Raw genomic sequence first — 18,655 nt, forward strand, 5'->3', positions numbered from 1 at the left:
TCCGTGAGTAGGAGGCTTCAGTGTAGCTTCTGTCATCTGACGCTTGCTGGATGCCACACTAAGCAAAGTGAAGGAAGCTTTTAAGGCTCTATTTTAAGGTGAAGAACTATACAGGTTTTGAACAGTACCATTTTTTTGGCAATTGTTCAACAGCCCAGGTCACACAGGCTTAAGACAAGATGTGCATCCTCTGCAGTGTGGGGTGGAGCTCTTCTTTTGGATGAAAAGAAGCTTGAGGCAGCTTTGTTTTTGCAATAAAATGTGGAACCACCCATCTTGCTCTTCCAAAGACACTAATGCAACATGAAGGTTAGAAGCAACATTCTCTTTCCTGCCTAGCCCCCTGTCTCCTGGAGATCCAGTGAAACTCAGCTCTTGTTCCCTTCAGACGTGCAGGCAAGGCCACAATTACCCTCTGGGCTCAGGAAGCCTGGTTATTTACAAAAAGAAAAGGAGTACTTGTGGCTGTAGCTCACGAAAGCTCATGCTCAAATAAATTGGTTAGTCTCTAAGGTGCCACAAGTCCTCCTTTTCTTTTTGCGAATACAGACTAACACGGCTGTTACTCTGAAACCTGGTTATTTACGGTCGTCAGCAGCAGCAGAAAATGCAAGTGCTGATAGAGTGGCATTTCCTGACCCTAAGAATTCTATCTCAAAGGTCCCCTGCTAGCCCAGCAGCCCTAGTAAATAGCTACTTCTGGAGCTGACTAGTATAACTCTGTCTTTCTGGGAATCTGGTCCAGTTGTAACAGAACTTTCTTCTTTGATAAAGTCCACTCCTGTCACTTGAAAACAAGTGATTGTGTCTTAGTTCTATGACTACCAGGCTGAATTTTGCAGCTTTTACAGAACGATGGTTCTAAATAACAATGGCTGAATAAAGCTGCTGTTTGTTGCTGTTGCTGTTCCGGTGGCTCTAACTTATTCAGAACTTTGGCTGTTTGTTAAAGCCTCTCTGTAGCCAATGACTGCTCCAGGCAGATCTTGTGTGCATAATTAAGTTAAAGTAGAGTGCAATTGTTTTATGTTTTAAACAAAGGATAAGCTGAGACTTTCACTGAATTAAGGGGAAGGTCATGAATAGATGCCTGAATCTATTGAACCAAACCCCATAAGCTTTTATATTTCTATTGCTAGAAATCTTGCTGGAAGAAAGCATGGCTGATCATAGTTGACTTATTTTTTTTTTAGTGTCGTCGTCAGACTAGGATACCATGACAGTCTGATTGGACTAGTAATCTCCCTGTCAGACACTTGGCTATCGGTGCACGGGGGGGGGGGGGGGAGGAGCCAGTGGTGCTGGGTATTGAATTTCTCTTGTTGCATTTTGACCCTGTCAAAACGTTGAGTATTGTGGTAGTGCCTAGAAGGTCCCTGATCAGGGCCCCATTAGGCTAGGTGCTGCGTGTGCACACAATGAAAACATAGTGCTTGCCCAAAGAGCTTTCCTTCTAAGTAAAATGAAGGAACAGAGGGATACAACAGACTGGGAAGCACAAAATCTAGCATTCCAAATCGACACTAGAATATGTATACGACTGGAAAACCTAATGCATGGCTTCTCCCCTCCTTTCCCAGCATACTGTGGATCAAAGATGGGCTGTACTGGTCAAAATCAAATATTACACTGAATTCCCATCATCCATTTCTTTTAATGGCTCTATAGCCAATTAAATGCTCACAAACCACTAGCCTGCTGTTCTTCATTAGTAAATCTCTCCGAGGAACACAACTCACCATATCAAATTCTGCTACCATTCCATTTAGTCAAGTTCCTCATTTCCCATCCAGGGACAATACTCGATGCTTCAGAAGAAGACAAAAAAGCTGTCACCCTGTTTCTGCCAGGCTTTTAAGGGGAGGAGACTGTTTGCAGGCCATCCTCAGGATTAGAGCAGGACAGCTCAAGGAAGAAGCAGAATGTTGCCTTCCATACTAGCAATGGGATCAGAGTACTAATGCTTCCATGACCTGAGGGAGCAGATGTTTGTAGGAGAAGCTCATTGGCCACCTGAATTATTGTTTGGACCTATGTGCTACACAGAAGAATAAGACCTGGTTTCTGCCTCCGTTACAATGCAAATGATCTCTGTTCTTGCAGGGTAGGTGCTCCAGTGAGAGAGAGAAAGGGGCTAGGAGGAGGACCCTAGCAATGTGTGTCCATATAGTACACTTGGTGCCTTTTTACTTGTCTCTGATCCTGCAGATAGAAAATGAGCTGGTGGGGAGGGGCCCCCTGTGTATTACAACTGTCCAAATAACATAAGGCAGGGCTCCCCTAGGTTGGTGCAGGCTGTTTACTTTGGAGCAGCTAGAAAGAGAAGAGGTCATTTACATTTCCTCCTTTAGAGGAAAACTGGCAGGCTCAAACTCTACCTCAGATGTTTCAATGTGAAATTTGGGTCAGTCTTACGGAACTGACAGAGCTGTGCCAGTTAAGAAGTTCTGGGGGCAGGGAAGGGGGAAAGCTGGGAGAGCAAGAGTCCTCCATTTGAGAGAGAGAGAGAGATACATTGGTCTCTAATTCTGTAGGAGAACTACAGAGTGATGAGCTGTTCAAATACTTGGCATGATCAGTAATTGCAGTAGTTACAAGTACTGTGGAACGCACTGAGATGTGGTTCTGAAACTGGATTATAACCAGGGTATGGAGGGATGTGTGTGCTGCAGATCAGAACTGAACCATGTAGGTAATAGCCTGACTTGTGTTGGGAATAGTGAGGTGGTGATGGTTTTTTGCAGGTGGTTAATTACTAAAACTTTAAAAATGGCGTCAATCTGTCATTTTACTTTTATTATACTAGCACCCTATGGCCATTATACTAGCGCCCTATGGCCCTGATCAGGATCACAGCCTTACGGTGCTAGGTGCCATACAAACATGGAAGGGTTGTCAATGTGAAGAGCTTAAACTCCAAGTGGGAGAACCAATAATGGATGGATGGATTCTGGGAGGGGACAAAGGAAACACTGATGGGAACACATGACCGTACAGACTAGCTGTGAGTGGGTTTCAGACTTTCCCTGCTTCTGTCAGTAATCTCTATTCGGCTCTGGCCTAGCCATTTTCATGTGGCAGTTTATTATAAATAGTACCGTAGAAGAGGATCTGTATGAGGACAAGGTAGTAGCTTTACTGTATCTTGCGGAAAGCGTTCCATGCATAAAGGTCAACATAGAAGAAAGCAGAAATGCATTTGAGGGAGAAGTGAGTATTTAGAGGCTGGTGCTCTGTCTGGCTACATCAAGGTATAACATGATTGATTTTGGCAATTAATTGATCTTTATTCATGGTAAATAGGCCCAATGGCCTGTGATGGGATGTTAGATGGGGTGGGATCTGAGTTACTACAGAGAATTCTTTCCTGCGTATCTGGCTGGTGAATCTTGCCCACATGCTCAGGGTTCAGCTGATTGCCATATTTGGGGTTGGGAAGGAATTTTCCTCCAGGGCAGACAGGAAGAGGCCCTGGGGGTTTTTCACCTTCCTCTGTAGCATGGGGCACGGGTCACTTACTGGAGGATTCTCTGCACCTTGAAGTCTTTAAACTATGATTTGAGGACTTCAATAGCTCAGACATAGGTGAGAGGTTTATTGCAGGAGTGGGTGGGTGAGATTCTGTGGCCTGCATTGTGCAGGAGGTCAGACTAGATGATCATAATGGTCCCTTCTGACCTTAATATTTATGAATCTCGCCTGCTTGCCTTGCCTTAGATGAGCACGTTACATTTGTATCTCTCTGGTTTCTCCTTTCAGATTGAGAGTCTCCCACCTGAGCTCTTCCAGTGCAGGAAGCTGCGGACCTTGAACCTGGGAAATAATGTGCTGCAATCACTGCCATCTCGGGTGGGCGAGCTGACCAACCTGTCCCAGATAGAGCTGCGAGGGAACCGCCTAGAGTGCCTGCCGGTGGAGCTGGGGGAGTGTCCTCTGCTGAAACGCAGTGGGCTGGTGGTGGAGGAGGACCTGTTCAACACCCTGCCTCTGGAGGTCAAGGAGCGGCTGTGGAGGGCAGACAAAGAGCAAGCCTGAGCTGCTGACAGGAAGGCAGGGAAACCTCTGATCAACTAGACAGGAAACAAACGGCCATTCCATTCCAATTCCATCTCCCAACCGCCCCAGCCAACACCAGACTAGCTAAGGAGATCCTTGAATAACCAATGACTGGGAACAAGGCTGCTTGCTCCCTTGGATGCAGGATGGGGAAGGTTCGGGGGCAGGGGATGACCAAGGCAGAGTGGGTGGCTCCTCTACAACAGACGGCGGGAACAAAAGAGGTGCTGCTGTTCTGCAAGATTAGAAGTGGGATGATGCCAAAGCTGCCATGGAGTTAACCAGAACTGCTGGTGGAGCCAACTTAGTTCAGAGTAACTGCCTCTGAATATAGGGGAGAGAAATGTGCTGATCCAGTTACACTGCTGCATCGCCCTAGATAAGGCTCTTACATGCATCAGGGACTGAGGATGTCTTAGAGTCAAAGGACAAAAGTCCAGGGAGCCTCTTTAAACTCCAACTCTACTTTGCTGTGACACTTTGTATAGTTCCACACTACTTGCTGATTTGATCAGTTGGAGCTTCTTTGAGGGCAGGGGGGATGGCACAGCTTTTTTATTTATTTATTTTTATTTTTAATTTTTTTAAAGATGCTGGTATTTTTTGGTAATTTTTACCTCCAAAGATCAACTTGGATTCAGGACTGAATTTTTTTTAACCCAGTTTCCATCTGCTGGCTTGAGGTTGCACAGTCTTTTCAGATTCCAATCCTTTGTGCTGACCCATAGATCGCATGGCCTGCTTCCTTAGCTGGTATTACTGGAGGTATTGCCTAAATTAGCAGTTTCAGAAATGTTACCTAGATTGGGCTGTCTGTAGGCTGAATTCCAGTTCTGTTTAGTAAATGGGACAGGAAGGATGCAGTTCAATGCATCAGATAAGACGTGGGTGGAAAGCAGTAAGACTGTTTCTGCAAGAAGCACTGAGGTACTTAAAACACTTTTTAAAATCTAAAGTCTTGAACTACTTTTTTTTGTTTCCCCCCACACACACACACACCCCCACTCAGCATTTTGTCTGGGGCATTTAAAAATACAAACACACTATTAGCCAGTGTTAAGTACAACTCAAAATAGGGGAGATGGTGCCTGTAGCAGAGAGGAAAATTCAACAAGCTTCTTCCCTACCCTTGCTGTGGATATTTTTTTTTTTTTGAGGTTTTGCCAGCATCTTTTTATAAGTAAAATCTACAAAGCTGCTTGTTTTGTTCTGGTCTGTTCAGCTCTTGATTTTATCAGCTGTCATTCTTGCTGCTCCTCTTGGCCTATGTGATCACAAGAGGCTAATGCTGATTGAACTTGGTGCTTGGGATGGTAACCCTGTTCTTCTCTCTGCCCCACTGTTAAGAATCCTCCCTGGACTGGGTTCCTCCAGCCCCCTGGGAGGGGAGGCCCCATAGTGAGGGGAGAGGAATCTATGTTGAAACAAGGCTAACTTATGACTGTTCAACAAATCCCCTTCTGCATTTGCAGAGGCAGCCATAGCTTAGTGATTGCTACTCATAATCATGTCCTCAAACCAGGGGGTTAAAGTGTGGCTTACATTTCTACCAGTCACCCCAAAGCCACCTTATGTTCATTAGAAGGGGAAGCCTATAGACCCTACAGCTCCAGTATGCAGTTCTCCACCTTGCCCAGCTACTTGGATCCTCCAAGACTGGAGCACTGCCTGCTGAGATATGTAGTATTTGCAGGCATTACCTACATATTAAAAAAGGGGCGGGGGTGGGACAGTGTGTTCCAGCTGGGTTCCTGACAAGCTGCTACTGAAGCCCTGAGTTGGGCAAAGCATAGACACCCTCTGTCTCAGATATTCTGGGCAATAACGAACACTACAGCTTCTCTTTCTGCATTAGATGTAATATACAAGATACGCACACTAGAAATGCTGAAACAGTCTGTTAACTAGGCTCTGGATTTGTTGATGCTCAGATGTTTAAATAAAGCTACATTGAAAACTAGGAAAGTTTTTAGCTTGTTTATAGAAATGCTTCTAAGAAGGGTATAAAGTCTGCCTCCCTTAGTCCATTCATCATGAAAAGTCAAACCATCCAAAGGGATAACCCAATCAACTCTTGTTTGCATGTTTTCCCAGCTCTGACTCTTTCCAGAGGAAAAGGTGCTGTAAAAGCTCTTCTGGATGACAGGTTCACTTTTCTAACAGTATTAGTATGTGTTGGAATTACAGCAGAGATGGGGCTATTGGTGAAAGGAAGGTATTTCAAAATTCACTGTATCAGAGATCAAACTGGGATTTAGAAGTGTGATACTGATAATTTGCAGAGTGGGATTTACCAGTCATGCTAGGGTTTTGTATTAACAAGGAGGGCAATGAATCTGCTGGGGGGACTTGAGACCTACTCAGAAAAAATTAGCTGTTTCAAGATACAGTACAAATGCAGCTTTGAACTAACCCTCCCCAATCTGAAAGGTCCTTACTCTGACCATGGAGAAAGTCTGTCTTTCCTTCTCTGCCAGATGAAATCTGGTGTTTGCAATTCTTTACTGAGCCCTGAACCAGTTCTGGGACTGTATGATTAGGACCCATCTACCCTACAGCAGTCATGGTACATGGCTAGTTGTAGCTTACACAGACCTAACTGGTCCTTGGACTGTGCAGAGTTATAACATTGCTTATGGAAAATGGGCTAAGGGTCTGCACCTAGCTCACCTGACTCTTCTGGCTGTAGTGAAGGTGGGCTCTTAGTTATATAAAACTGTATTTAATTTACATCCTGAAGTGTTTGTATAAATAGGAATACTGAACTCCAAAAAGTAAGCTATAAAAGTGTCTAGAAATCTGCATGGTAATATGCAGGCCTCCTGAACTGCTGTATAGCTCATCCTTAGGACAAACCACCACCCTGCTAGAGGGAGGAGACTTCCTCTTTTTAGAGTTTTATTTCCTACTGTTTTTGAAAAATAAGTATCTGCCTGTTTGATCCAGCTCCACAGAGCAAATGTAAGACCAGTATTGATCATGCATGGAAACATGAGCTGCTTGCTGCTCTTTAAATATTTCAACCAGGACTGTTACAAGAGGTCTAGATACCTCCCCAATCGGGAAAAATCAAAATGAGTAAAGTTTTTGAAAACTTGTCATAATAGAAACCAAGGTTATATTGAAATGCCTCATCATGAATTGGTGAACTGGCTGAGATGCACTTTTCCTCTTCCTTCAAGCAGATGTTGGACCTACACTAGCAGATCTCAGAGGCATGAGGTGGAGAAAGCTTGAGAATTTTAAGTATAGGGTCAAAACCTGAGCTGCTGTGCACCTACAGTTGCTCAATACTTCTCCAGAACTTGGCCCATAACAGGACAAGTTCTCATTTCCAGTACACTTCCCTTCCTTTTCCTGATCGCTCAACTCTTGAGTGACATAGCTAACACATTCTTTCCCAGTTAGGCACATCAATCAATGCTCCATTTTTTTTTTTTTTAAAATGGGCTGTCATGTAGAAGCTGAGTTGGGCTGAGACTGACCTGTGTACTATCCTCGGAATCCTGTTCAGGTTAAACAGACCAGTGAGGATCTGGTTAGTGGCAGTCTTCTCAAAGGATTCTAATAGTAATAACCAGGATCATCTGTGTTAGCTGCTAAACTAAAAACAGAACTTGAATTAAAGCCAAATGTCTCCTAACAGCACTGCTGAGTTGAACTAGTTCTTGGGACCTCTATTTATCCCAGGTACACTTGTGCCACAATAGGAACCACAGTTCTAAGCTTTTTGGTAAACTGAATTCTAGCTGTTACGGTAAGTGGCCTGATGTTTAAGTTTCAACTAATGAATTTGAACCAACCAAGGTAGCGGAAGCTGAACGTGTTAAATCTTGCTGTGCTTTGAAACAATGCACTGGAATGTCAGTTGTGGTTTTGTGGGGTTTTTTTCTTCTGCTGAACTTACCAGTTGGACCACTGTTAACCCACAGGTGGAACTAATTTACTGTGCCACTCTAAACTGTTTCATGAGTGTTGCAGGTATTCTTCATTATTTTTATTTCTACTTTGTCGCTCCCCTGGAGCATCCTACCTCAGAACCTTTTTCTCCACCACTTGTTCTGTGCTCACTTTCATGTCTTAAACATCAAGAGTTTGGTTTTGTTAAAATTATCAGCATGGATAACCTTTTAAGGTCACTTTCAGTCTCTGAACCATGCTTAGGTCCTCTGTTTTTGCTCTAACAGATGAGAGTAGGAAACTGGAAGACATATTCATGTTTTGCAGCAGATGAGGTATGGGGAAAATAGGCTCCAGAATCTTATTGGATTGAACAGTGGTGAGTGGTTAAGCCTTTTCCATTTCAGCCACTTCCTTTTGTGAAAGGGACTTGAGTGAATAAATATTTTGAAAGCTCATTTAGTCTCTGATTTCCATTCTCTTCCAGCTCTTCTGAGGTAGGATGGATCTTTTGAATACGTGGGGTGCCTGCTTTAGAGATGGAATAGGGTGATTACTCATACTAGAGTTATTCATGTTGCCAGCTGTTCCTGTTGGCTCTGTCCTTATCAAACAACAATCTTTAAAATGTTAGTATGATTTCTATTCTCTTCACCGAAGAACAAAATGGTCATATGCCTTAAATTGTAACATTCCTTGTGCTGAGATGTTACTCAGCATTTGCAAGAGGTTGAAAACTTCAAGTACTAACATAGGATTTAATCTCATTTAGTACTGTTCAGAAACCTTTGGCTACACCCTGGATGCTGCAATCTTGCTGGCAACCATCCAGTTTAAAAAATGCTAGATCTAACAAAAGAAAATGGGTTCTGTCTATCCTATCTGCTTGGAGTTGAGCACCAATTTGGCAAGTAGTATCAGGGGGAAATGCACATTCTCTCCCCACTTTCTCTAGCTGCAGCTGGAGACTAATATATATTGCTTTGGAATACTTCTGAAATTTGACCCATTAACTTACTGTTTAAAAATAGCAGGTAGCTATATATAGCCCTAGCTGAAAGTGGGGTCTAGCAAGTGAAGATGGAGTGAAGCTGCCTGGCAAGAAAAGCTGAATGTGGGATTTCTAGAAATCCCACATTCTCCCCTGTTCTGCTCTTTCAGGAAGTCCTATGAACAAATGGTGAGCTGTGCTAATTGCTCTTGTCTAGAGCAAACTAGTGTGGGCTGTGTGAAAAGAACTCTGACAGGACCTCACATTAAGAGTGTCCGTACAGCTGATATGTCCCCTTCCTCAGGGCATAACTCATGGCTTAAACACTTCACACGGCTTATAAAAGTACTCTCACAGTTGTGGCTTGGTGTCCCCCACACCCTGGTGTGGCACTTCAGAATCATGAATTAAGCCTTGTATGTTGGATTATGTTTAGGCAGGTAACAGCACCTCAAGTGCTGAAGGCTGCTATGTTTTCTCTGAAGGACTTGTAAGACCGGACACTTTAACAAAATAAAAATTTTAACTTTTTATTTCCATTTTCCCTTTATTTTTGTTCCTCTAAAGTACTTTGGCTAATACAGCATTTAATGTTCCAAGGTATGACTCCTGCTATTGTTTAGGAATGATTGTTCCGTACTTCCCTCTGCAGTAAATGAGCCCTTGTGGGTTGGGAGACTCATTCCAGGGGGTGGAAAAAGAAAATGTAAGAGCAGACGTCACATGACTATACAATGACTGGTTGGAGTGGGATGACTACACAGTCCTTTACATACTTTCCCTTTGTTTCTAAACGATAGGCTGATAGTAATATAAATAGCTGGATCACTGATATTACAGTGAATGTAGAATTGGTGAGTGCAGTCTATTAGTGGCATCCTATAGCGCTGACTTGGATTTTTTTTTAGGGAGAGGATTTCTAAAAGCACTCTCTCTTCTTTTCCCATTGACTTCATTCCCTGTCCCTTTCAGCGGAAAGGTCTGCAGAACAAACAAAAAAAACTTCTGCCAGTCTCCATAAAAATATTGCTCCCAGCCAATTAACTGTATACCTTAGCATGTAGCATATCTACCTGCCTAAACTGATACAAACACACACACAGGTGCTGGAACTTGAGGTGCTGCTGCACTCCCTGGCTTGAAGTGGTTTCCATTATATACAGGATTTACGGTTTGGTTCAATGGCTCTCAGCATGCCCTGTATAACAATTGTTCCAGCACCACTGGATATAATCTTCCACTCTTTCTGATGGCTTCAAAAGCAGTAGATTTCACTTTAACAGCTGAACATATTTTGGAATACATTAGAGCTAGACAATAAATTCCGCCCATATCTTTGAGAGTTAAAGTGAGTACTGGGTGTGTGTAATAAATATCCCCTTCTGTTATGTTTGTAAAAGTAATGGGTTTTGCCCTGTTGCATTTTTACAAGTAAGGGAAATTGTTGACTAGCATGCTACTGGCCCCATTTCAGAGGCGGATGTAGATCTTTTGGGAAATGTGTTGGAATGAAAACTTGTCTTATTCAGCAGCATAGCTGGGTTTTAACCAAATGCTTTTAGGAGCAGAACTGAGCCGAGAAAGGGGAGAACAAAGATAGCTCTTTGTCATATAAAGCTCAATGGGGCTTAAGCACCCCTTTGGCAGTGATTATCTTTATTCAGTAGCTCTCTACAACTCTGAATGATTGAGGGGGAGAAAAGTTAAAAAAACAAAACATGATGGGTACGAAAACAACTTCTGCTAGCAGGAGTGTAGGAAGGTTGCACTGAAGTGAGGTGGGGAGTCCTAGGGAAACCTGAAGTAATGTCTTCACTGCAAAAAAAGCATTTTGTTTTTACCTCTAGATAACTCATTGTAAAAAACCTCATCTCATTGTAAAAAACCTAGTGGATGCAAGGCCCCAGGCAGGCTTTAATCTTACTGGAGCTAGTCAAGGTCAACCCAATACCCACACCAGCTGGGGTTTAGATCAGCTAGCTATGAGGAGGTAAAAATTAGTTGTTCCCTGTCTCCACTACAATTTTACATTAAGACAATTACTCAGTATAAAATCACCTTTGTTGTAATGAAGACAGCATGGGCTGTGTGGCTACTGAAGCTTCCAAATACACCTCTCCAAATGGTTACACTTGTTTAAAAACAAAACTCAAACTAAATTCTTTGTAACTTTGCACATTTCCAGACCCTTATTACCACCTCCCCCCATTGTTGTTCTCCCCATAACTTGTTTGTGATCACATCCAGGTTCTATGCTCCTGCCTCCTAGGGCTGCTAGTGACCCCAATTGTATGCAAGGTCTCGGAACACATGTTGAAAGAGGAAGTAGTTAAGGATATATGGGTGAACAGTAATGGAGATAAATTATAACATGGTTTTACAAAAGGTAGATTGGGCTACACCAACATATCATCTTTCTTTGAGAGTGTAACCAATTTTCTATACAAAGAAATGCAATAGCTCTAATCTACCTGGATTTCAGTAAGGCTTTTGATACAGTTCCACAGGGGAAATTAAAGTTAAATTGGAGAAGATGGGGATTAATACAAGAATTAAAAGGTGGGTAAGGAAATGCTTAAAGGGGAGACTTCAATGGGCCATACTGAAAGGTGAATCATCGGGCTCGAGGGTGGTTACTAGTGGAGTTCCTCAGAAAGCAGCCTTGGGACCAATCCCATTTAACATTTTCATTAATGACCTTGGCACAAAGTGGGAGTGTGCTAATAAAACTTGTGGATGAGACAAAGTTGGGAGGTATTGCCAATGTGGGGGAGGACTGGAATATGATACAAGATGATCTGGATGAACTTGAAAACTGGAGTAATAAAAATGGGATGAAATTTAACAGTGCGAGGTCATGCACTTAGGGACTAACAAGAAGAATTTTTGCTATAAGCTGGACACTTGTCATTTAGAAGTGCCAGAGGAGGAGAAAGAGCTGGATGGACTGGTCAACCACAGGATGACCATAAGCCATCACTGTGATGTGGCCATGGAAAAGCTAATAATAAAATCCTAGGATTCATCAGGTGTGGTATTTCCAGTAGAGGTAGAAAAGTGTTATTACTATTCTAAAAGGTTCTGGTGAGATCTCATCCAGAATACTGTGTGCAGTTCTGGTCTCTCATGTTTAAGAAAGATGAATTCAAACTGGAACAAGCAGCAGAGGAGGGTAAGTAGGGTGATCAGAGGAATGGAGAACCTACCTTATCAGAGGAGACATATGGAGCTTGGCTTGGTTAGCCTAACCAAATGAAGGTTGAGGGGAGATATTACTCTCTATAAATACATCAGAGGGATAAACACCAGCGAGGAAGAGGAGTTCTTTAAGTTAAGTGCCAATGTTGGCACAAAAACAAACGGATATAAACTGGCCATCAACAACTTTAGGCTTGAAATTAGACATAGGTTTCTAACTATCAGAGGAGTGAAGTTCTGGAATAGCCTTCCAAGGGGAGCAGTGGGGGCAAAAACCTAACTGGCTTCAAGACTAAGATTGATGAGTTTATGGAAGGGATGGTATGATGAGACTGCCTACAATGGCATGTGGCCCATCTGCGAATGCTGGTAGCAAATATCTCCAACAGCCAGAGATCGGATGCTAGATGGAGAGGGCTCTGAGTTATTACAGTTAATTCTTTCCCAGGTGTCTGGCTGGTGGGTCTTGCTGACCTGCTCTGGGTCTGAGTGATCTCCATATTTGGAGTTTGGAAGGAATTTTCCCAGGTCAAATGGGCAGAGGCCTTGGGGTTTTGTTTTTTTTCCTGCCTTCCTCTGCATTGTGGGGCATGGGTCACTTGCTGGTTTGAACTGGAGTAAATGGTGGATTTTCTGTTCCTTGAAGTCTTTAAATCATGATCTGAGGACTTCAGTAACTCATCCAGAGGTTAGGGGTCTATTACAGGAGTAGGTGGGTGAGGGTCTGTGGCCTGTGATGTGCAGAAGGTCAGATTAGATGATCAGGATGGTCCCTTCTGACCTTGAAGTCTAGTCACCTATTCCTGTAGTTTTCACTCTGCTTACCCCAAGACTCCTGGCAGTCCAAACAGCAGCAATGTCTGCCAGAGCTCTAAGCAGCTTAGTAAGCTCCCCTCAGCCAGTTTAATCGGCTTTCCTCCCAGTGGTATCAAGAGGAATTATTATTGTAACAGAGAGGAAATTAGTATAATCACTTCAGTCAAAAAGGCATTTGAAATGTTCATGCCTGACCTACTGCTAGATTGTTCATACTACAGGAGTCACTGGGCCTCCCCCAGCTATAGAAATGCGATCATTCCTCCCTCCCAGGGGTGCTGTGAGCCTTAATTAAAGTGCTTTGAAAGCCTCAGATGGAGGGGATGATATTAGTGCAAACTGTTATTTCTTTTCATGGGTGTGGGAGTATAGTGAGAGGAAATGGTGCAAGGTTCTGCAATTGGATCCAAGGGAGCAACTGGATCCAATTGCCCCTGGATCATGAGGCTAGGGGTCTACCCACACATATCAATTGCAGGATTGGGGGCTTAATGAGGCCAGCCAGCTTCCATCAGCCACTGCCTTGAGTGTTAGACTGCTGGGAGAGGAAACTATTCCTTTAATCACTGTAAAATCCACATTTAACTCTTCCCCCACCCCCACCCACGAACTCTACTCCTGGTGTCCCCTTTGCCCTCACATCTGCTAAAAGAATGAAAGGGATACTGACAACTTGAAAAGAGCAAAAAAACAAAAACAAAACACTAATTTCTACCTGTAACCCTTTTTGTTTCTCCCCTAGTTAAAGTTAACAACGAAACTTAACTGAAAAGAGTCAGCAAAAACGACATTCTTCTTTTTCAGCTTATGTACTTTGTGCACTTCCCCCTAGCTGAAGAGTCCTTTATAAACATCAAAAGGGAAGAAAATAAAAACTAACCCCTCTCCCCGCATTCTTTTTAAAAGGAATTTTAAAGAGGCATAGTCCTTAAAGACCTCCTCTATCAGACAGTACTTCCTTACTAAATTAGTTTTAAAAAATTCATATTGATGGTGTCCCTTTAAGACAGTCTTTTAAGAACAGAAAAAAACAACATTTGAAGGCAAAGGCCCATCTGCATATAAGCTTTTCACACTCCTTCATTTTCTAGTTCACTCTTCCCTGTATTTTGTCCTTTATTATATGGTGCTGCAAGCAGCGCTTCGAGAGGGGCGAGTTACAGGTTCTTTCAGTGAAAGTCTTGAATGTTTTCTAGAAGAGTCAAATATTTTTCTCTAGATAAAAGGCTTAAGATCTCCCTTTCTGCACCCAAAGGACACCCATTACATAGTGAAGGATGCACTGATGGTGAGTGCCTATGCTGGGTCTCTTATATCTCTCAGAAGTAGTTAATATTTCTCTCACACTTTGTTTCAGCCTCTGTGGCCTGCCTAAAATGACTACTCCTATACAGCTGGCACCGAAGGGCTGTGCATCACAAATTAAAACAGCCAAAGAGCAGCTGTGAATGAAGATGCCACACTTGTCCACCAAGAAGCCTGCTGAATCTTCAGTAACAGCCCCCCAGCATTAGCCCCTCAGTTTAGGCTTTGTAGTGTTGAACTTCACTGCCTAAGTGCATTTTAGTGCTATGTGCACTACACTAGGAGGAAAGGAAACTCTTTAAAGGGCTTGGATTTCCACTCATTTAAATCCACTATCCACTCTTCAGTGGACTTTAGTTCTCTTCATCCTGTTCCCCATCAATGTCTGTTGCACCTTGAACTGAATCTGCATTTGTCACCTCCCTACCGCTGCAGTTTCTGTTTGACTCATTAAAGCTCTGTGACTCTTTGAAGCTAAGAGTTGAATTGAGTTTCTCATTATGCTTATGCTGTTTTTCTTCCCATTAAAAGACAAACTTTTGTATATGCCTTATTTCTGAACTGCACAAAAGCCCAGATCCACACAAGTATTTAGGCTCCTAATTTCCCTTGAGTTCAATGAGACAAGATGGGTGAGGTAATATCTTTTAGGAGGCCAACTTCTGTGGTGAAAGAGACTTCAAAGGCCATGTCTACACTACCACTTATGTTGGCAAAAGTTATGTCGTTTGGGGGTGTTAAAAAACCACCCCTCTGAGCGACATAAGTTTCGGCAGCATAAGTGGCAGTGTGCACAGCGCTATGTCGGCGTATAGCTACCGCCTCTCAATGGGGGGGCTTTAATTATGTCAAAGGGAGAGCTCTCTCCTGTCGGCATAGACGGCTCCATGAGAAATCTTACAGCGGCGCAGCTGCATCGGTACAGCTGTGCCACTGAAAGGTCTCTAATCATAGAATATCAGGGTTGGAAGGGACCTCAGGAGGTCATCTAGTCCAACCCCCTGCTCAAAGCAGGACCAATCCCCAACTAAATCATCTCAGCCAGGGCTTTGTCAAGCCTGACCTTAAAAACTTCTAAGGAAGGAGATTCCACCACCTCCCTAGGTAATGCATTCCAGTGTTTCACCACCCTCCTAGTGAAAAAGTTTTTCCTAATATCCGACCTAAACCTCCCCCACTGCAACTTGAGACCATTACTCCTCGTTCTGTCATCAGCTACCACTGAGAACAGTCTAGGTCCATCCTCTTTGGAACCCCCTTTCAGGTAGTTGAAAGCAGCTATCAAATCCCCCTCATTCTTCTCTTCCGCAGACTAAACAATCCCAGTTCCCTCAACCTCTCCTCATAAGTCATGTGTTCCAGTCCCCTAATCATTTTTGTTGCCCTCTGCTGGACGTTTTCCAATTTTTCCACATCCTTTTTGTCGTGTGGGGCCCAAAACTGGACACAGTACTCCAGATGAGGCCTCACCAATGTTGAATAGAGGGGAACGATCATGTCCCTCGATCTGCTGGCAATGCCCCTACTTATGCATCCCAAAATGCCATTGGCCTTCTTGGCAACAACGGCACACTGTTGACTCATATCCAGCTTCTCGTCCACTATATCCCCTAGGTCCTTTTCTGCAGAACTGCTGCCTAGCCATTCGGTCCCTAGTCTGTAGCAGTGCATGGGATTCTTCCGTCCTAAGTGCAGGACTCTGCACTTGTCCTTGTTGAATCTCATCAGATTTCTTTTGGCCCAATCCTCCAATTTGTCTAGGGCTCTCTGTATCCTATCCCTACCCTCCAGCGTATCTACCTCTCCTCCCAGTTTAGTGTCATCTGCAAACTTGCTGAGGGTGCAATCCACACCATCCTACGTATCATTTATGAAGATACTGAACAAAACCGGCCCCAGGACCGACCCTTGGGGCACTCCACTTGATATCAGATGCCAACTAGACATGGAGCCATTGATCACTACCCGTTGAGCCCGACAATCTAGCCAGCTTTCTATACACCTTTGTCAAGGTTCCTCCCCCACTCTGAACTCTAGGGTACAGATGTGGGGACCTGCATGAAAAACCTCCTAAGCTTATCTTTACCAGCTTAGGTCAAAACTTCCCCAAGGTACAAAATATTCCACCCGTCGTCCTTGGATTGGCCGCTACCACCACCAAACTAATACTGGTTACTGGGGAAGAGCTGTTTGGACGTGTCTTTCCCCCCAAAATACTTCCCAAAACCTTGCACCCCACTTCCTGGACAAGGTTTGGTAAAAAGCCTCACCAATTTGCCTAGGTGACTACAAACCCAGACCCTTGGATCTTAAAAACAATGAACAATCCTCCCAACACTTGCACCCCCCCTTTCCTGGGAAATATTGGATAAAAAGCCTCACCAATTTGCATAGGTGACCACAGACCCAAACCCTTGGATCTGAGAACAATGAAAAAGCATTCAGTTTTCTTACAAGAAGACTTTTAATAAAAATAGAAGTAAATAGAAATAAAGAAATCCCCCCTGTAAAATCAGGATGGTAGATATCTTACAGGGTAATTAGATTCAAAAACATAGAGAACCCCTCTAGGCAAAACCTTAAGTTACAAAAAAGATACACAGACAGAAATAGTTATTCTATTCAGCACAATTCTTTTCTCAGCCATTTAAAGAAATCATAATCTAACACATACCTAGCTAGATTACTTACTAAAAGTTCTAAGACTCCATTCCTGGTCTATCCCCGACAAAGACAGACTATAGACAGACACACAGACCCTTTGTTTCTCTCCCTCCTCCCAGCTTTTGAAAGGATCTTGTCTCCTCATTGGTCATTTTGGTCAGGTGCCAGCGAGGTTACCTTTAGCTTCTTAACCCTTTACAGGTGAGAGGAGCTTTCCCCTGGCCAGGAGGGATTTCAAAGGGGTTTACCCTTCCCTTTATATTTATGACAACCTTATAGTCCATTCATCCAGCCCATAGTTCTTTAACTTGCTGACAAGAATACTGTGGGAGACCGTGTCAAAAGCTTTGCTAAAGTCAAGGAACAACACGTCCACTGCTTTCCCTTCATCCACAGAGCCAGTTATCTCGTCATAGAAGGCAATTAGATTAGTCAGGCATGACTTGCCCTTGGTGAATCCATGATGACTGTTCCTGATCACTTTCCTCTCCTCTAAGTGCTTCAGAATTGATTCCTTGAGGACCTACTCCATGATTTTTCCAGGGACTGAGGAGAGGCTGAGTGGCCTGTAGTTCCCAGGATCCTCCTTCTTCCCTTTTTTAAAGATGGGCACTACATTAGCCTTTTTCCAGTAGTCCGGGACCTCCCCCGGTCGCCATGAGTTTTCAAAGATAATGGCCAATGGCTCTGCAATCACATCCGCCAACTCCTTTAGCACTCTTGGATGCAGCGTATCCGGCCCCATGGACTTGTGCTCGTCCAGCTTTTCTAAATAGTCCTGAAACTCTTCTTTCTTCAAAGAGGGCTGGTCACCTCCTCCCCATGCTGCGCTGCCCAGTGCGGCAGTCTGGGAGCTGACCTTGTTCGTGAAGACAAAGGCCAAAAAAACATTGAGTACATTAGCTTTTTCCACATCCTCTGTCACTAGGTTGCCTCCCTCGTTCAGTACGGGGCCCACACTTTCCTTGACTTTCTTCTTGTTGCTAACATACCTGAAGAAACCCTTCTTGTTACTCTTAACATCTCTTGCTAGCTGCAACTCCAGGTGTGATTTGGCCTTCCTGATTTTACTCCTGCATGCCCGAGCAATATTTTTATACTCTTCCCTGGTCATTTGTCCAATCTTCCACTTCTTGTAAGCTTCTTTTTTGTGTTCAAGATCAGCAAGGATTTCACTGTTAAGCCAAGCTGGTCGCCTGCCATATTTACTATTCTTTCTACACATCGGGATGGTTTGTCCCTGTAACCACAATAAGGATTCTTTAAAATACAGCCAGCTCTCCTGGACTCCTTTCCCCCTCAAGTTATTCTCCCAGGGGATCCTGCCCATCAGCTCCCTGAGGTTGTCAAATTCTGCTTTTCTGAAGTCCAGGGTCCGTATTCTGCTGCTCTCCTTTCTTCCCTGTGTCAGGATCCTGAACTTGATCATCTCATGGTCACTGCCTCCCAGGTTTCCATCCACTTTTGCTTCCCCTACTAATTCTTCCCAGTTTGTGAGCTGCAGGTCAAGAAGAGCTCTGCCCCTAGCTGGTTCCTCCAGCACTTGCACCAGGAAATTGTCCCCTACCCTTTCCAAAAACTTCCTGGATTGTCTGTGCACTGCTGTATTGCTCTCCCAGCAGATATCAGGGTGATTGAAGACTCCCATAAGAACCAGGGCCTGCGACCTAGTAACTTCCGTTAGTTGCCGGAAGAAAGCCTCGTCCACCTCATCCCCCTGGTCCG

General features: G+C 43.7%; 2 protein-coding genes across 8 annotated transcripts in view; one reads left to right on the plus strand and one right to left on the minus strand.

Moving 5' to 3' along the window:
* LRRC8A (leucine rich repeat containing 8 VRAC subunit A) overlaps positions 1 to 9,443 on the plus strand; it is a 30,766-nt gene extending 21,323 nt beyond the window's left edge. For all 5 annotated transcript variants that reach the window (XM_077835705.1, XM_077835704.1, XM_077835706.1 and 2 more), the window contains one exon: positions 3,760 to 9,443. In XM_077835705.1, coding sequence (XP_077691831.1) covers positions 3,760 to 4,035 — 276 coding nt within the window. In that variant the 3' untranslated portion in view covers positions 4,036 to 9,443. The remainder of the gene's footprint in view (positions 1 to 3,759) is intronic.
* Positions 1 to 18,655, minus strand: part of KYAT1 (kynurenine aminotransferase 1) — a 73,215-nt gene that overhangs the window by 43,673 nt on the left and 10,887 nt on the right. The window lies entirely within an intron of this gene.

Source organism: Eretmochelys imbricata, chromosome 16 (assembly GCF_965152235.1).
Source record: "Eretmochelys imbricata isolate rEreImb1 chromosome 16, rEreImb1.hap1, whole genome shotgun sequence".
In the NCBI taxonomy this organism is placed as follows: domain Eukaryota; kingdom Metazoa; phylum Chordata; order Testudines; family Cheloniidae; genus Eretmochelys; species Eretmochelys imbricata.